The following is a 12,907-nucleotide window of genomic DNA, read 5'->3' as shown; positions in this document are numbered from 1 at the left end:
CCGAAAGTGCCTACAGACTTTAATCTGAACGAACCGCTGATCCTTAAGAGGTTTTACCCTCCTCAGTCAACAGCAGCGGAGAGAGATCTTCATTCATTGGATGTTCAACGTTGTCTGAAGTTTTACTTGCAGCAAACAAGGCCTTTCCGCAAGTCTTCCCAACTGTTTGTGGCTTATAGTGCCCACAGGAAGGGGTTCCCTTTGTCAAAGAGGGGAATTGCCCGATGCATTTCAACTGCAATACAGTTTTGTCATCAGACGGCAGGAAAGCCGTTGAATGCACGTGTCCGTGCTCATTCTACAAGAGCAGTGTCCACCTCCATTGCTTTATTTGCGGGAGTACCTATCCAGGATATCTGCAGGACTGCTACCTGGAAGAGTATGCATACTTTTACCAGACATTACTGCCTCGATGCACCTGCAGAGAAAGATGTGGCAGTAGGACAAGCAGTACTGAGGAACCTTCTCCAGTGACGGTGAGCCCTCGTTACCATCCCTCCTTCCTTTTTATTGGTTACATATGCACATTTTATTGTTGTATATTGTATTATATGCAATTTGGAAAGTGTTTTTCTGTGTGTATTGGTATGTAAAGACCGCTTTAAACGAGCTACATATGTTCCCTTGTTCCAGGTCTTGGGTAACAAAAAAACGTGGTATGTTTTACTGCTCGCTATTCTGATTCAGGCATGTGAATCTATGAAAGCTCCAATACTGGAGTAAGAAAACAAGTTACTTACCTGTAACTGTAGTTCTCCAGTATTGGAAACTTTCATAGATTCACATGCGACCCACCATCCTCCCCTGAGAGGCTCACCTCGGATTTAGCACAAAAGGTGTCTAGGGCACAAGTGCACGAAACTCTGAGGGGCAGAAGGTTCTCTCAGGAGGGTTCTAGAGGGTGAGAAGCTCTGATTGGATCAGGGACAAGTTTGGTCTCTTTTACATTATGAAGGTTATGGGTTGCAAAAGGGAAATGGGCCTAGGCCTCATTTCAGTTTGCTATCCAACTAAGCATTGCTTTTTTATATACCAGAGACTTCCGTCTCGACGACTGGGAATGATTCAGGCATGTGAATCTATGAAAGCTTTCAATACTGGAGAACTACAGTTACAGGTAAGTAACTTGTTTTCTTACCTGCAATTTACTATAAAAGCCTATTCATTTTGATGTACTGCTCCAAAAAGTTTCAAAGTGTGGAGTTTTGAAATTTGAAAATATTCTTTAAAAATCGCACGAATAACCAACGCGTTTTCTTACCTGTTTCCAGGAAATGTCCCAGGGCTGAATCTAGGTATCCAGCACTGAGTTAGAAAAGTAACGTAAAAAGTAACACCTGTAATTAACTGAAAAAGCCTATTCATTTAAATGTACTGCATTTGCTAAGTGTTGCATACTACTGCTCCCCTGTAAATCAAACAAAGTACAATTTCTATTGCATTTTCAAACTGTTCTATATCCAGTAACTTATTACTGATAAGTATTTAATGCTTACCTGTGCCAGGCTTGCTTGGTTGTAAAAATAAACCACAGTATATTTTTATACAAAAACGATTGGCCAAGAGTTCAGTTCTTGAGAGTGTGATTTCATTTGCTGACTGTGTGTGTACATCACATGCTTAACACTGTCCTCTGATACTGCCTTACTGCTTGAACAACCTACCACTATTAGAGAGTAAGGTTCTATCTAACTTTAACCTCTGCCTACCTCTGGGGACACTTGGACTCTATACACACTATACCTCATTTTGGTGTAGTATATATAGAGCCAGTTTCTTACACCAGCGTGCTTATTCTATAGAGGGTATTTTGCTTGTGTTGTGCGGATTTACTGTTACCTTGTTCCCTGTCTACGGCGACCATCCTCTGTACTTTAGTTTATCTGTTTATGAACACAAAGTGCTTGTGAATTCTGCAGTGCACCAGCATGATATAAACACCCCCTCGCAGCCATCATAAGGGTTATATCTTATATCCATGGGGCATTTTTTCAGTTTAATGGTATCTGTAGGAAGCTGGCTCTGTATATACTGTACCAAAGTAAGGTATAATGTGCACAGAGTCCAGTGGATCCCAAGAGGTATAGCAGAGGCTAAAGTAGATAATTCCTTACTCTCTTTTGTGGTAGTGTGGTTGAGTAGTCAGGCTTATCAGGAGGATAGTGTTAAACATTTGTTGTACACACTCCGGAAAGAAATGATATCACACACTCAGACTGAATCTAGACCAATTGTTTGTATAAAAAGTTATATTGTCGTTTTATTTCTAGAACCAAATTGTACTTATTAGCAGGTAAGTTAAACTCTTCATACAATGTTACTTTCAGCAATACAGTGAACACTATCTGTAGGAATATTCAGATTATTTTTGCAGCTGAGAAACCATTGATACTGTTCAAAAGCATGTGTAATTACTGTTGGATTACTTTTGGATTACTTCGTAGTTTATCATGAAACACACTCCTAACACAGTTTAAGCAACACAGGACATTGATAAGCAGGTTAACTCTTGTAAGGCACTAAGTTACTTTTTTTTGCAGTACAAGGCAGTTCAACACAAGAATTTGCAAAGAAAACCCACCATTCAGTCCTATGGAGAAAAATGAAGTGTTAAGTAAATGGTTTTAGGATTAGAGTTTTGGTGGGTAGAACCAAGGTTCCCCAAGATTCAGTTTGGCACTCAAAGGCAACTACCACCGGCACCAAGCCAGCCGTGTGCAGGGTGCCAATGTTAGCCAATGGGGCACCTTGTTTGGGGACTGCTTATGGGCAGGCCACTAGGGAGCCAAGCTCCTAGTTTTAAGGTCAGGGCAAAGAGGGTCCCAGGTTAGCACCAAGTCGTGCTCAGAATATGTCGAGAACCCAATGCTTTTCTACGGATGATGTCTGTGGCGAAAAAGGGTTGTAGGCTGGAGTAGAAGACTAGACAAAGGGATCCAACCACTGGAGGATAACTATGAAGAGTTGATGAACACCAGGACACAGTCACTGGTTCTGGTCGCGGTTGGCGGGGCCCTTCAGGATGGTTGGTGGAGGTCGTCCAATGCTGGAACACAGGCAAGGATTGCCGAAGGGGCCTCGCAGGGCTGTTGGGCTACTCGAGCCGTGGGCGTCGGGTGCAGAGTGGTGAGGACTCGTGGACAGCATCTCCAGTCCTGGCTTGGGTTGGAAAAATCCGATGTCCATGGGAGATCAGAGTTCTTTAGGGAGGCTGGGCAGGTCCCTGGGGTTCTAGGAGGCTGATGGCTGCAGGACACGTCTGTTTCAGCTTGCAGGGGTTCCCGAACAGGAGACCGGTCGGTAGGGCTGAGGCTAAAGCAGTTGTTGTCGTCCTTTTCTGTGTTGCTTCTTGTCACATCGAATCTAAAGAGGCAAGTTTCAGGGGTGCCCCTAACTAATAGATTTAGGGGTCTTAAGGGTTGTGCAGGTTGGGACCAATGGGTCTCTTCCCCGGGGTGTCTACACCCCTTAGTGTGCCACTCTCCAGTGGGAGGGGGGCATAGGCATCTTCCTGATTGTCGGTGTCCCCCTGCAGAGGTGATCCTTGCTTAAGCTCTCAAATTTCCTTATGGTCTACAGTGGTAAAGAAAATCACCTGATTTGATATTAAACCGCAATATTTCCTTACTGCATGTCTGAATCTCAGATTTACCATTTATTTATTTATTTATTGCCAGATAAAGTTTCGGACTGGTGTCACACAGGCATGGGAAATCACATGATCCACCGGCCAATGTCAGATCCAGGTGTGTTTTCACAGCATCAAGCAATGGAGAGAGACAGTTCTGGAATTGTAACTCCTTCCAGTGCATTCCATCAGCATGTCCCAGCTGGCTACATGGATTTTCCTAAAGTCGGGGTAAAAATTTTACTATTTTCTTGTTACCATAGTTATGTTGTCACAAGTGGTATGATGGTGCACTAGAAATGATCTTGTCTTCAGTATTGGGCCAGTGCTCTCTGGAGAAAACAAGGTTTCCTCTTCTCTTGATTTAATTACCTGTTACTGACATATATTCGGCTAATGACAATTGTGTGTATTTTACTACTCATTGGGCATCTCGCTTCGAGACCCTGCTAGTGGCAAAATAGTGTGTAGAACTTGTAATACGTTTAGTGGCATAATGGTGGGGAGATGTTGCTTTGCTGATATAAAAACATTTTCTATAACTCATGCAAAGCAAAATCTATTCATCGTTGAACAATATGGAGATTTATTGTCCATAGCCTTCCAACTCAGACACTGGGAATAAATGTAATTCACGGATAAAGTAAGACAACTCTCATTGATTTGCCCTAGTGAAGTAAGGGTGTAATAGCGTGCCACAATTTCAAACTAAAGCTGCATCATAAAATATATAGAAAACTAATTTCTCCCTTAATTTCCTTATCTGAAAAACCATGTGTATATCATAATTTTGACTGCCTTGTTTTTGTTTTACCTTCAAATAGTCCTTTTTCTTTTTTTCCAAACAGACCTGCCCTGATGCAACATTGTTTGTGTTGGGTAACTTGCCCTGACTGAGTTTCTAGTCCACTTCCACTGCTCACAAATGTGATGTCTAAAATTATTTATTCCATCACATGGTTACTATGTGAATTGTTGCCTGACTTGCTTTGCCAGGAACAGCATTTGTATTGCTTTGATTGTTGCACTGCCACTCAGTAACTTGCCTCTGAAAACGTTGATTTTGGTAGGGTTGCAAAAAGGTCATGTAGCTGTTAACTGGGCCCCTTTAAAATGTATAACTTCGAACAGCCATGGCATTTTACAAATAAGCACTTAACATGTTAGACATGGGCACCGAGAACTGTTAAGGGAATACCAATACTACAAGTATCTAAAACCTGCTTCCTACCAATCAAGAACTGGTTGATTGTGTCACCAATGACGTCTTTCAACTTAGTAGCACTTAAGTCTCATGCAAGAATTACATCTGAAAGTTACACCCGGTTGGCTCATTCATACATATCAGGATAATCTCTGAAAGATTAGCAGAAGTAAAATAATGAGTCTCAACATTCTCCTCTGAAAGTTTGGTATCACTGGTGAAGATTAAGTTACATGCTTGACCACCGAGTCCAAAGCTTACTAGAGATGGCCCTAATCGGTCGTATGTCAGGATAATCTGCAAAACGCTGACTGATGCAAGGCAGAGAAAGTCACAGGTCATTCTTGCCTTTGAAATATTGGCACATTTTGGGCAGGCTTTTATCTGTAGATACCTACATGATAGCTCTCCCTCAACCCACCTGCATTACATGCTGAAAATTAAATATGTAATACATTTGATGATTTGAAATTAATTACCTAGGATTACATGTTATACTCTGACTTAAATACAACATAGCAAACACAAGGAGATGATGGACGGAGCACTGAAACTTTTCAGAAACTCACCCCAGTCACAGATCTGGGTTGAATCCATTATCGTTCTTTAGCTCACTTCACCACCTCAGTTCAGACCCAGCTATAAGCAAATCAGTAATGAGCCTGTGCCTCATGGGAACAGTCCAGCCCGAACTGCCAAGCTAGGTCTTCCCTGAACCGGAAACAAGCATCCTGTGACCGGTTTCGGGTAACAACCCTCATCAGCCAGGCTAGCTTGAATCCAGTGGCAAAATGAGCATGGGACCCACGTCTGGGCATACCCTGCCAACTTAGGGTGAACAAAGCAAACACAAGGAGATAATGAACGGAGCCACTGCAGTCGGGCTATCCTGGCTGATAAGGGGTGAAACCCCGAAACCGGTCCCAGGATACTTGTTACCAGTCCAGGGAGGACCTGGCCTGGCAGATCAGGATGGACTGTTCCCATTGGGCACAGGGTCAAGACTGATTTGCATATGGCTGGGTTCAAACTGGAATGGCATGGGGAGCAAAAACACAATGGATTTAGGCCCAGATCTCTGTACTGGGGCGAATGTATGACATTGTTCTGCATTCTGTCCATCAATTGTTCTTTTTGCATTATATACAACATATTCTTAGGAAGACCTTGTTTGTCAGGTAACTTCATACAATTCTTCAACCTGTCTGGTTGGTTGCAAATGATGTATTTTTGTTTATAAAGTACTTCTAGAATAGGTAGCAACCAGAGTTCTGATGGATACTTATACTTTCAGATTCCTCACCTGTAGAACAATCACAGGTGTCAGGCTGCATCTGGAAAAAGTCAAAGCTCTCAAACCCCCTGTTGAACACGCCAGAAGTGACGTCAGGCGTAGCTTCCAAGGTTAATATAGCACCAACCCTGGCACAGTGGTGTCCATTCCCTTATTTCCGTGCCTTACATGCGGATCGGAGCTTGCTGTTTCATGAGAGTTGTATGGATTTGTCCTTACAGAATTTTATTTGGTGCAGTACCAGGTCTCCTCCCAAATGTTCTGCTTTTAGCCCTTTCAGGATTGCAAGGGCCCCCATCTTATTTGGCTGTGGTGTCTTGATTCCGACTATGACTCCCGTCACTGTGACTCCTGCCTTAGCATGAACCCTAACTCCATCAAGGAGTGCAAAGCTTTTCATAGCTGGAGCTTGTGAAGATAGAAGGCAATGTCATTTTCATTCTCGATCCAGTACCCCAGATCACCTTACTCAAATGAGACAAGGAAGAATAAGTACAAAAAACATAAAAAGCACTCAGGAAAATGTAAGTCCCTGAAACAACCCCAGACTCCCACAGGATCTTTATCCTCGGAGCTAGAGTTGATTCTTTTGAATCCCAACACTCTGGACGGCTCTTTTTATGCTCCTCCGCTGGGCCCAATCCCTGGTGCTGCAGTTCCTGCTCTAGTGCCAACTCTGCTGGCCCGGTCTCCTTTCAGGCCTGAGTCTTCAATGACAGTACCTCCTACACCAACGCTAATCAATATTTTTCGCCATTGCTTAGCTATACACTTATTCGATCATCACCGTGCTGGGGCAGCCTCAGGAACCGACTCCTCACCAGAGGTCACGTAGGGAAGCAAAAAGGTTGTAGAGTGGTACAAAGAAAGATTGCATCAGTTGTTTGGTTCTGACTCCCACCCTCTGCCTCATGGAGAAGATGAACCAGAGGATCCCTTTGTGATACCTCGGCTGTCATCTGTTAGAGGCCTAAACACTTTCCCAGAGATAGAAATTGAGTTGCCAGTTGACACTCCAGCTACAGAAGTTTTGTCACTGCATTGAGTTATTCAAAAAACGGCAGGCATTGTTGATTTACGGTTACCTGCAGTGGATGTAAAAACTAATGTATTAACGGAGGTCCTGCTTCCTACTCAGCCAGCCTCTAAGCCATTATTACCATTTAATGAGGCATTGTTAGACGCTGTTATAGCGGCCTGAAAAAAGCCTTCTTGTAAACCTGCTTGTGGCCATATTTTACCGTCCAGCTCCATGTAATGCTCCTTTTGTTAGCGCACTCTTGGTCGGAGTCTGGTCATTCAAGCTGCTTGCTCTTCCAGTCAAATACAAGGGACCTTCCCATCTACCCCAGCAGACAGGAAGTCCAAACACTTAAAGGCATGTGGAAAAAGAGTTTACGTCTGGCAGTTTGGCATTCAAATACCTAAATGCAAATTCATTGTTTGCTCAATATGTACATGCATTATGAGGTGGTTTCACATATGCCTGAAGACTTGAGAGGCCATATCCATGAAGTCTTCAAAGATGGTCAAAATGTGGCATTACACAGTCTGGTTTGAATTCCGCAGATTCTGGGTTCTTTTCTGATGTATAATCTAAGTTAATGAACCTTCCATTTGATGGTTGTAAATTGTTTGGAGAAAAGGCAGATGCAGCGCTTTAAAGTTTTTAAAGTTAGCAAAGCAATGACGAGTTCACTTGGGCTACAGAAAAAACACCCTAATAGAGATTACCATCACTTTAAGACTTTTCATGGCTTTGCCAAGGGATATTCCTTCAGGCAGCAGCAGGCTTTCCAACCCCAAGGTCACCAGCCACAAAACCCATTGGTTCACCAGTACAAACGCAGAGAACGCGGTTCTCTCCAGCAAACCTCATCCTCCTCTCCCTCACCGCCCCCACTGGAAAGCAGCCCTACTTCACTTGACAATTTGCATCTGGTGCCTGTACAGGGAAGAGTTTCCTCCTTTCTGCTGGCCTGGGACCACTTCAGACCAGTGGGTCCTTCAAATCGTTGAGGAGCTCTTTGCTTCCTAGTGCCCAAGAAAGACACAAGTCTTAGTTTGATCCTAGATCTTAGGGTCCTGAACCCTTTCCTCAAAAAGAACAAATTCAAGTTGCTGACCCTAGCTCAAGTACTGCTGGTGCTGGAACTTGGAGACTGGTTAGTGTTACTCGACCTGGAGGGTGTATACTCCCAAATCCCTATCCTGTGGTCTCACAGGAAGTATTTGCGATTAGTAGTAGGTTCTGCGCACTACCAATTTATTGTACTAACTTTTGGTTTGACTTAAGCATCTCGAGTCTTAATGAAGGTGATAATGGTGGTAGCAACACATCTTAGAAGGTCGGATATTCCGATATTTCCGAAACTGGACGACTGGTTGATCAAAGCAAGTTCGCAAGAGTTGGTTTTGAGCCATCTGCAGTCGACAGCATTCCTGTTGTTCAACCTTGGCTTATCTGATAGAGACATCTAGCCGCTGATTCCTTACTTGGAATCCTCCCCAGGCGCCAGACTGGATCCGGACACTTTTTTCCCCCACAGTACGCCTGCACGCCAGCAGAGGGCAATGAGCGACTCTGCATCGATGTCGTCCTCTGGATGTGACAGCGGAGTCCGTATAACTCCCTCGCTGAAGCACTAATGTCAGTTCCTTCTTTTCTGTGCTTGGAACGCAGATCCGGTGCGGAGTTTGAGCCATTATTGGGTCCTTCTTTTCCTTCTCTAATTGTCTAGGGAACAGTGTGCCAACAATGTCATCAGGGTTTAAGCCCTGTCACTGTTGTGGGAGGCAGATGTAGATCACGCATCTCCATACGATCTGTTTCTGGTGTCTTGGTGAGGAGCACGACTCCATCCACTGTCGCTCCTGTCACCGTCTCTGGCCAAAGGCGTTGAAGGAATGTCGTAGGAAGCTCCTCACGGCGCAGCTTTCGGATGAACCACAACGTCGTCCATCTTCCTCGAAGCAGAGAGACCGGTTGAGGAGTCGTTCGGGTGTGGAGCCACGCCAAAGACCCAACGTGCTAAACGCAAGTTAGACGTCCTCTCTCAACTGCCGGTTGCATAGGCCTCCCTGCATACAATGGAGCTGGGGTGACCTTCGACCAAATGAAAGAATACTTTCTCTCACTTCAACGGGTCTTTGACCATCTGACTCCCTCTGGTGTGCTTTCGAGCCCTGAGGAGGAAGGGAGTGTCCCAGTTGCATCCTCACCGGCAGCTTCAGCCACATTCGCAGCAGGGGTCCCTGAATCGATTAGCGGATTTCACATGGCACCAGTGCACAGCTCTCTGGGGTTTACACCTTTGGCGCCAGTGTGCATGTAGCCTGCGACGTCTGCAGCGCTGCTCAATGCTGACCCCATTGCTATTTCCGACGTCGTGTCGCCGCGCCGGATTTGGTCTTTTTTCATCTTTCCTGTGGTAAGTCTGTGTTTGACAGGCGGACAAGAGGCTGCGGGGCAGGTACTCTAGCCCCATCCTTGGAAGATGCTTGTCTGACTGATGTGGGGGACGCTGGTAGCCTGCAGTCCTCTCCAGCTTCAGGGTGGCTGCAATTCTGAACTGCCAATTTCCTTCAGTGCAGTTAACCACAGATTCCTTGATGCAAGTTCTCCATCAAGGTGGGACGCAAGTTGCAGTTATCACAGATTCCTTGATGCAAGTTCTCCATCAAGGTGGGACACAAGTTGTCCCCTTACACTCCTACAACGAATCCCTTTTTGATGTATTATTGGGGGCTTGGGTGCAACCTGCCACAGGACCTCCTGTTAACCGGGAAGTTGGACATAGACATCGTGCTGCTCCAGGGGATCACCCCTGCCTTTTACGATACACTACTGCTAAAGGGTTGGTAGTACAGGCGGCTACTGCGTCAGCAGACCTAAGTGCCCTCTCGGTAGTTTCCCCTGGCATAGATGAGGATGATCATGAGAGAGAGGGATAGACAGACTGACTGCTGTCTGTGGTTGCTTGGGGTCCTGATAAACTTTCATACTTTGGGAGTTCAAGCATTCAGGGCCAGGCACTATGTTGCTTGTGGTTTTCTTATCTTTTGTTACCACATGGTCCTGGCTGTACTGTACTGCGTTTGATGTGCTCTTTTCTACTTGGGAGTGGTGTAACGCTATGTATAACCATTCTTGCCTCCCTTTATTGTGTTTTGGTTTTTTTTAGCTCTATTAGGCGTTTTTTTGGCTATGATGGTGTTCATTACCATTGTTCTGTCAGGAGTAGAGCCATTTGCCTTCTGGGTTTTACCACTTGCTGCTGCTTTTCTCATTTAAAGTTCTTGTTCCTCGGGGAACAGTTCCCTTCTTTACATGCCGTGACTGGCAAGTAGGTGGGACTTGCATTATCACTTTGGGATATATATATCTATCTCTGATAGAGACATCTAGCTGCAGATTCCTTACCTACGAACTTCCAGGCGTCAGGCTGGATCTGTAAGATTTTTCTTAGCAGTACCCCTGCGCGCCGGTAGGTGGCATCGGTCAACTCTGCAATATAACCGCCACTCCGGCACGTGGACGTCAGTTCTTTTCTTTCCGCGCCAGCTAGCACCGATCCGTTGATGATATTTACCCCCTGTAAATTTTTGACTGACCTTTTGTCAACTTCGTTGGTGTGTTTAGGTAATGTTGAGTAAGAAAACTGCAGGGTTCAGGCCGTGTGGCGTCTGTCACCGTGCCATTTTGGTCTCGGACCCCCATTTAGTGTGTATCTGGTGCCTGTAGCGCAACCACGACTCTAAGTTGTACTCCCACTGCCAGGCCATGGCGCTGAAGGCTTTGAGGGAGCGGTCCCTAAAGCTACTTGCGGCCCAGTGGTCGCTTCGAACCTTGGCATTCGCGCCTTGCTCCCCGGAGCGGGTACCTGGGTCAGCTGTGCTTTTCCTTGCCTTTCTGGGTCCGAGAGTGACCCCCGCCTAACTGAAGGAGTTCTGTGAAGCCATTTGCGCCATATTTGGGTGGCCTGACCCTGCCAGCACGCCTTCTGGCCCCACAGGCTCAGAGGATGGAGGGGCCCCCGTGGTTCCCACGCCCGCTGTTTCGGTGCCATAGCCTCGGATTGGACCCGTTCCCGGGTCCGGACCAACGCCTGTCGCACCTCTACAGCGACCTTCCCAGGCATCGAGTCCGATGCGGAGGTCTTCGCCATTGTCTTCCTGATCCTCATTCTCGACTACACTAAGCCCGTCGGGCATCCTCCGATGCTAAGACCAGTGCTGATGGAGCCGTACAGCTCCATGGCGTTCACCCTGCCCTATTCTGAGGGGTTAGGGATGGAGGAAGAAAATTGGGAGGGGGAGCAGGATCCCTTCGAAATCCTGCACCAACAAGATGTGGACTGGTGCGAGGAGTTGGTTGATGCCAGTGGTTTGGACACCTCCCCAGACTATGGCATGCCCCCCCTTTACCCTGACTGTGGAGGAGGGAGCATAATTTGCCACGGTGGTGTGTAGGGTTGCGGAGGTCCTGGACCTGCAGCTTCCTACAGTGGCGGTCAAGACTGATGACTTGACAGAAGTCCTGCTGCCTGGGGTCTCCAGTTCAGAACCCTACTGCCTTTTAATAAGGCCTTAACAGACGTCCTTTTAGGTAGCTAATCCCATGGACATGCCCTTTGATGGCTTCGAAGACAAAGCGGATACTGCCCTTGAGCGTTTCAAAGACTTTCGGCCCACGGCCAAGTCTTTGGGCCTCACCACAACTCCTAGGGCCTCATCCGCTTTTCGCTCCTTTCGTGGCTACGGAAGGGGCTATCTACCGCACCAACCCTATTCCGGCCAGTGGGCCTTGCAAGATCAGCAACCTTTGTGGGGGCTGTGCACTCTGTTCACCCCCGCCCTGTTGGTTGGGAAACCAGAAGATGATCCAAGCCATGATTCCCTCCTTCACCGCTAAACCTTCCTAGTACAATCCCAGTATCACTCTCAGCCAGTTGGTGGCAGAGTAGCCATTATCTCCACCACTGGCGAAACATCACATTGGACATTAAGGTATTGCAGATAGTCTGAAGGGCTATTCCCTCCCCTTCAAGAATACCCCTCTGTCTATGCCGCCAGAGTATGATCATATGACTGAGGATCACCTTGAATACTCTGCAAGGAGGTCAAGACTCTCTTAGCCAAGGGAGCTATAGAGAGGGTTCCCGGGCCAGAAGTAGGCAGTAGTTGTTTCTCCTGCTACTTTCTGGTACCAAAGAAGGATGTAGGCGTTCTTCACATCCTAGACCTCAGAGCTGTCAATTACTTTCTCAAAAAGGAGACGTTCTAGATGCTCACCCTAGCTCAGGTCTTGTCTGCCTTGGACCCGAGAGACTGGATGGTAGCGCTGGACTTGCAGGATGCCTATTTTCATATTCCCATCCTGCCTGCCCATCATCGCTACCTATGGTTAACAGTGGGCCACGAGCACTTTGAATTTGCAGTGCTCCCCTTCGGCCTCAACAGCGCCCCTGGGTGTTCACAAAGATGATGGCGGTGGTCGCAGCCCATCTGCGGAGATCAGGGATTCCAGTCTTCCCCTATCTCGACGACTGGTGGTTGAAGGAAGGCTCGCCCCAAACAGTTGTCTCCCACCTCCAAACTATGGCGAACCTCCTGCATTCACTGGGGTTCACTATCAACGTGCCAAAGTCGCACCTGACCCCCTCTCGTACGTTCCCTTTCATTGGAGCGGTTCTCGAAGCGGTGCAGTTTCGGGCCTATACTCTTAACGACGAGTCTAGGATATTCAGGCTATGATACCAATGTTTCAGCATCTGTCCTG

At 46.5% G+C, this 12,907-nt stretch overlaps 1 protein-coding gene across 12 annotated transcripts in view; it reads left to right on the top strand.

Annotated features, from left to right (window-relative positions):
• ANKRD17 (ankyrin repeat domain 17) overlaps nt 1-12,907 on the top strand; it is a 1,008,651-nt gene that overhangs the window by 958,503 nt on the left and 37,241 nt on the right. For all 12 annotated transcript variants that reach the window (XM_085636371.1, XM_085636340.1, XM_085636333.1 and 9 more), the window contains one exon: nt 3,678-3,859. In XM_085636371.1, coding sequence (XP_085492497.1) covers nt 3,678-3,859 — 182 coding nt within the window. The remainder of the gene's footprint in view (nt 1-3,677; nt 3,860-12,907) is intronic.

The sequence above is a fragment of the Triturus cristatus genome, chromosome 2_1 (genome assembly GCF_964204655.1).
Source record: "Triturus cristatus chromosome 2_1, aTriCri1.1, whole genome shotgun sequence".
Lineage (NCBI taxonomy): Eukaryota > Metazoa > Chordata > Amphibia > Caudata > Salamandridae > Triturus > Triturus cristatus.
This window is presented reverse-complemented; position numbering and strand designations above follow the sequence as displayed.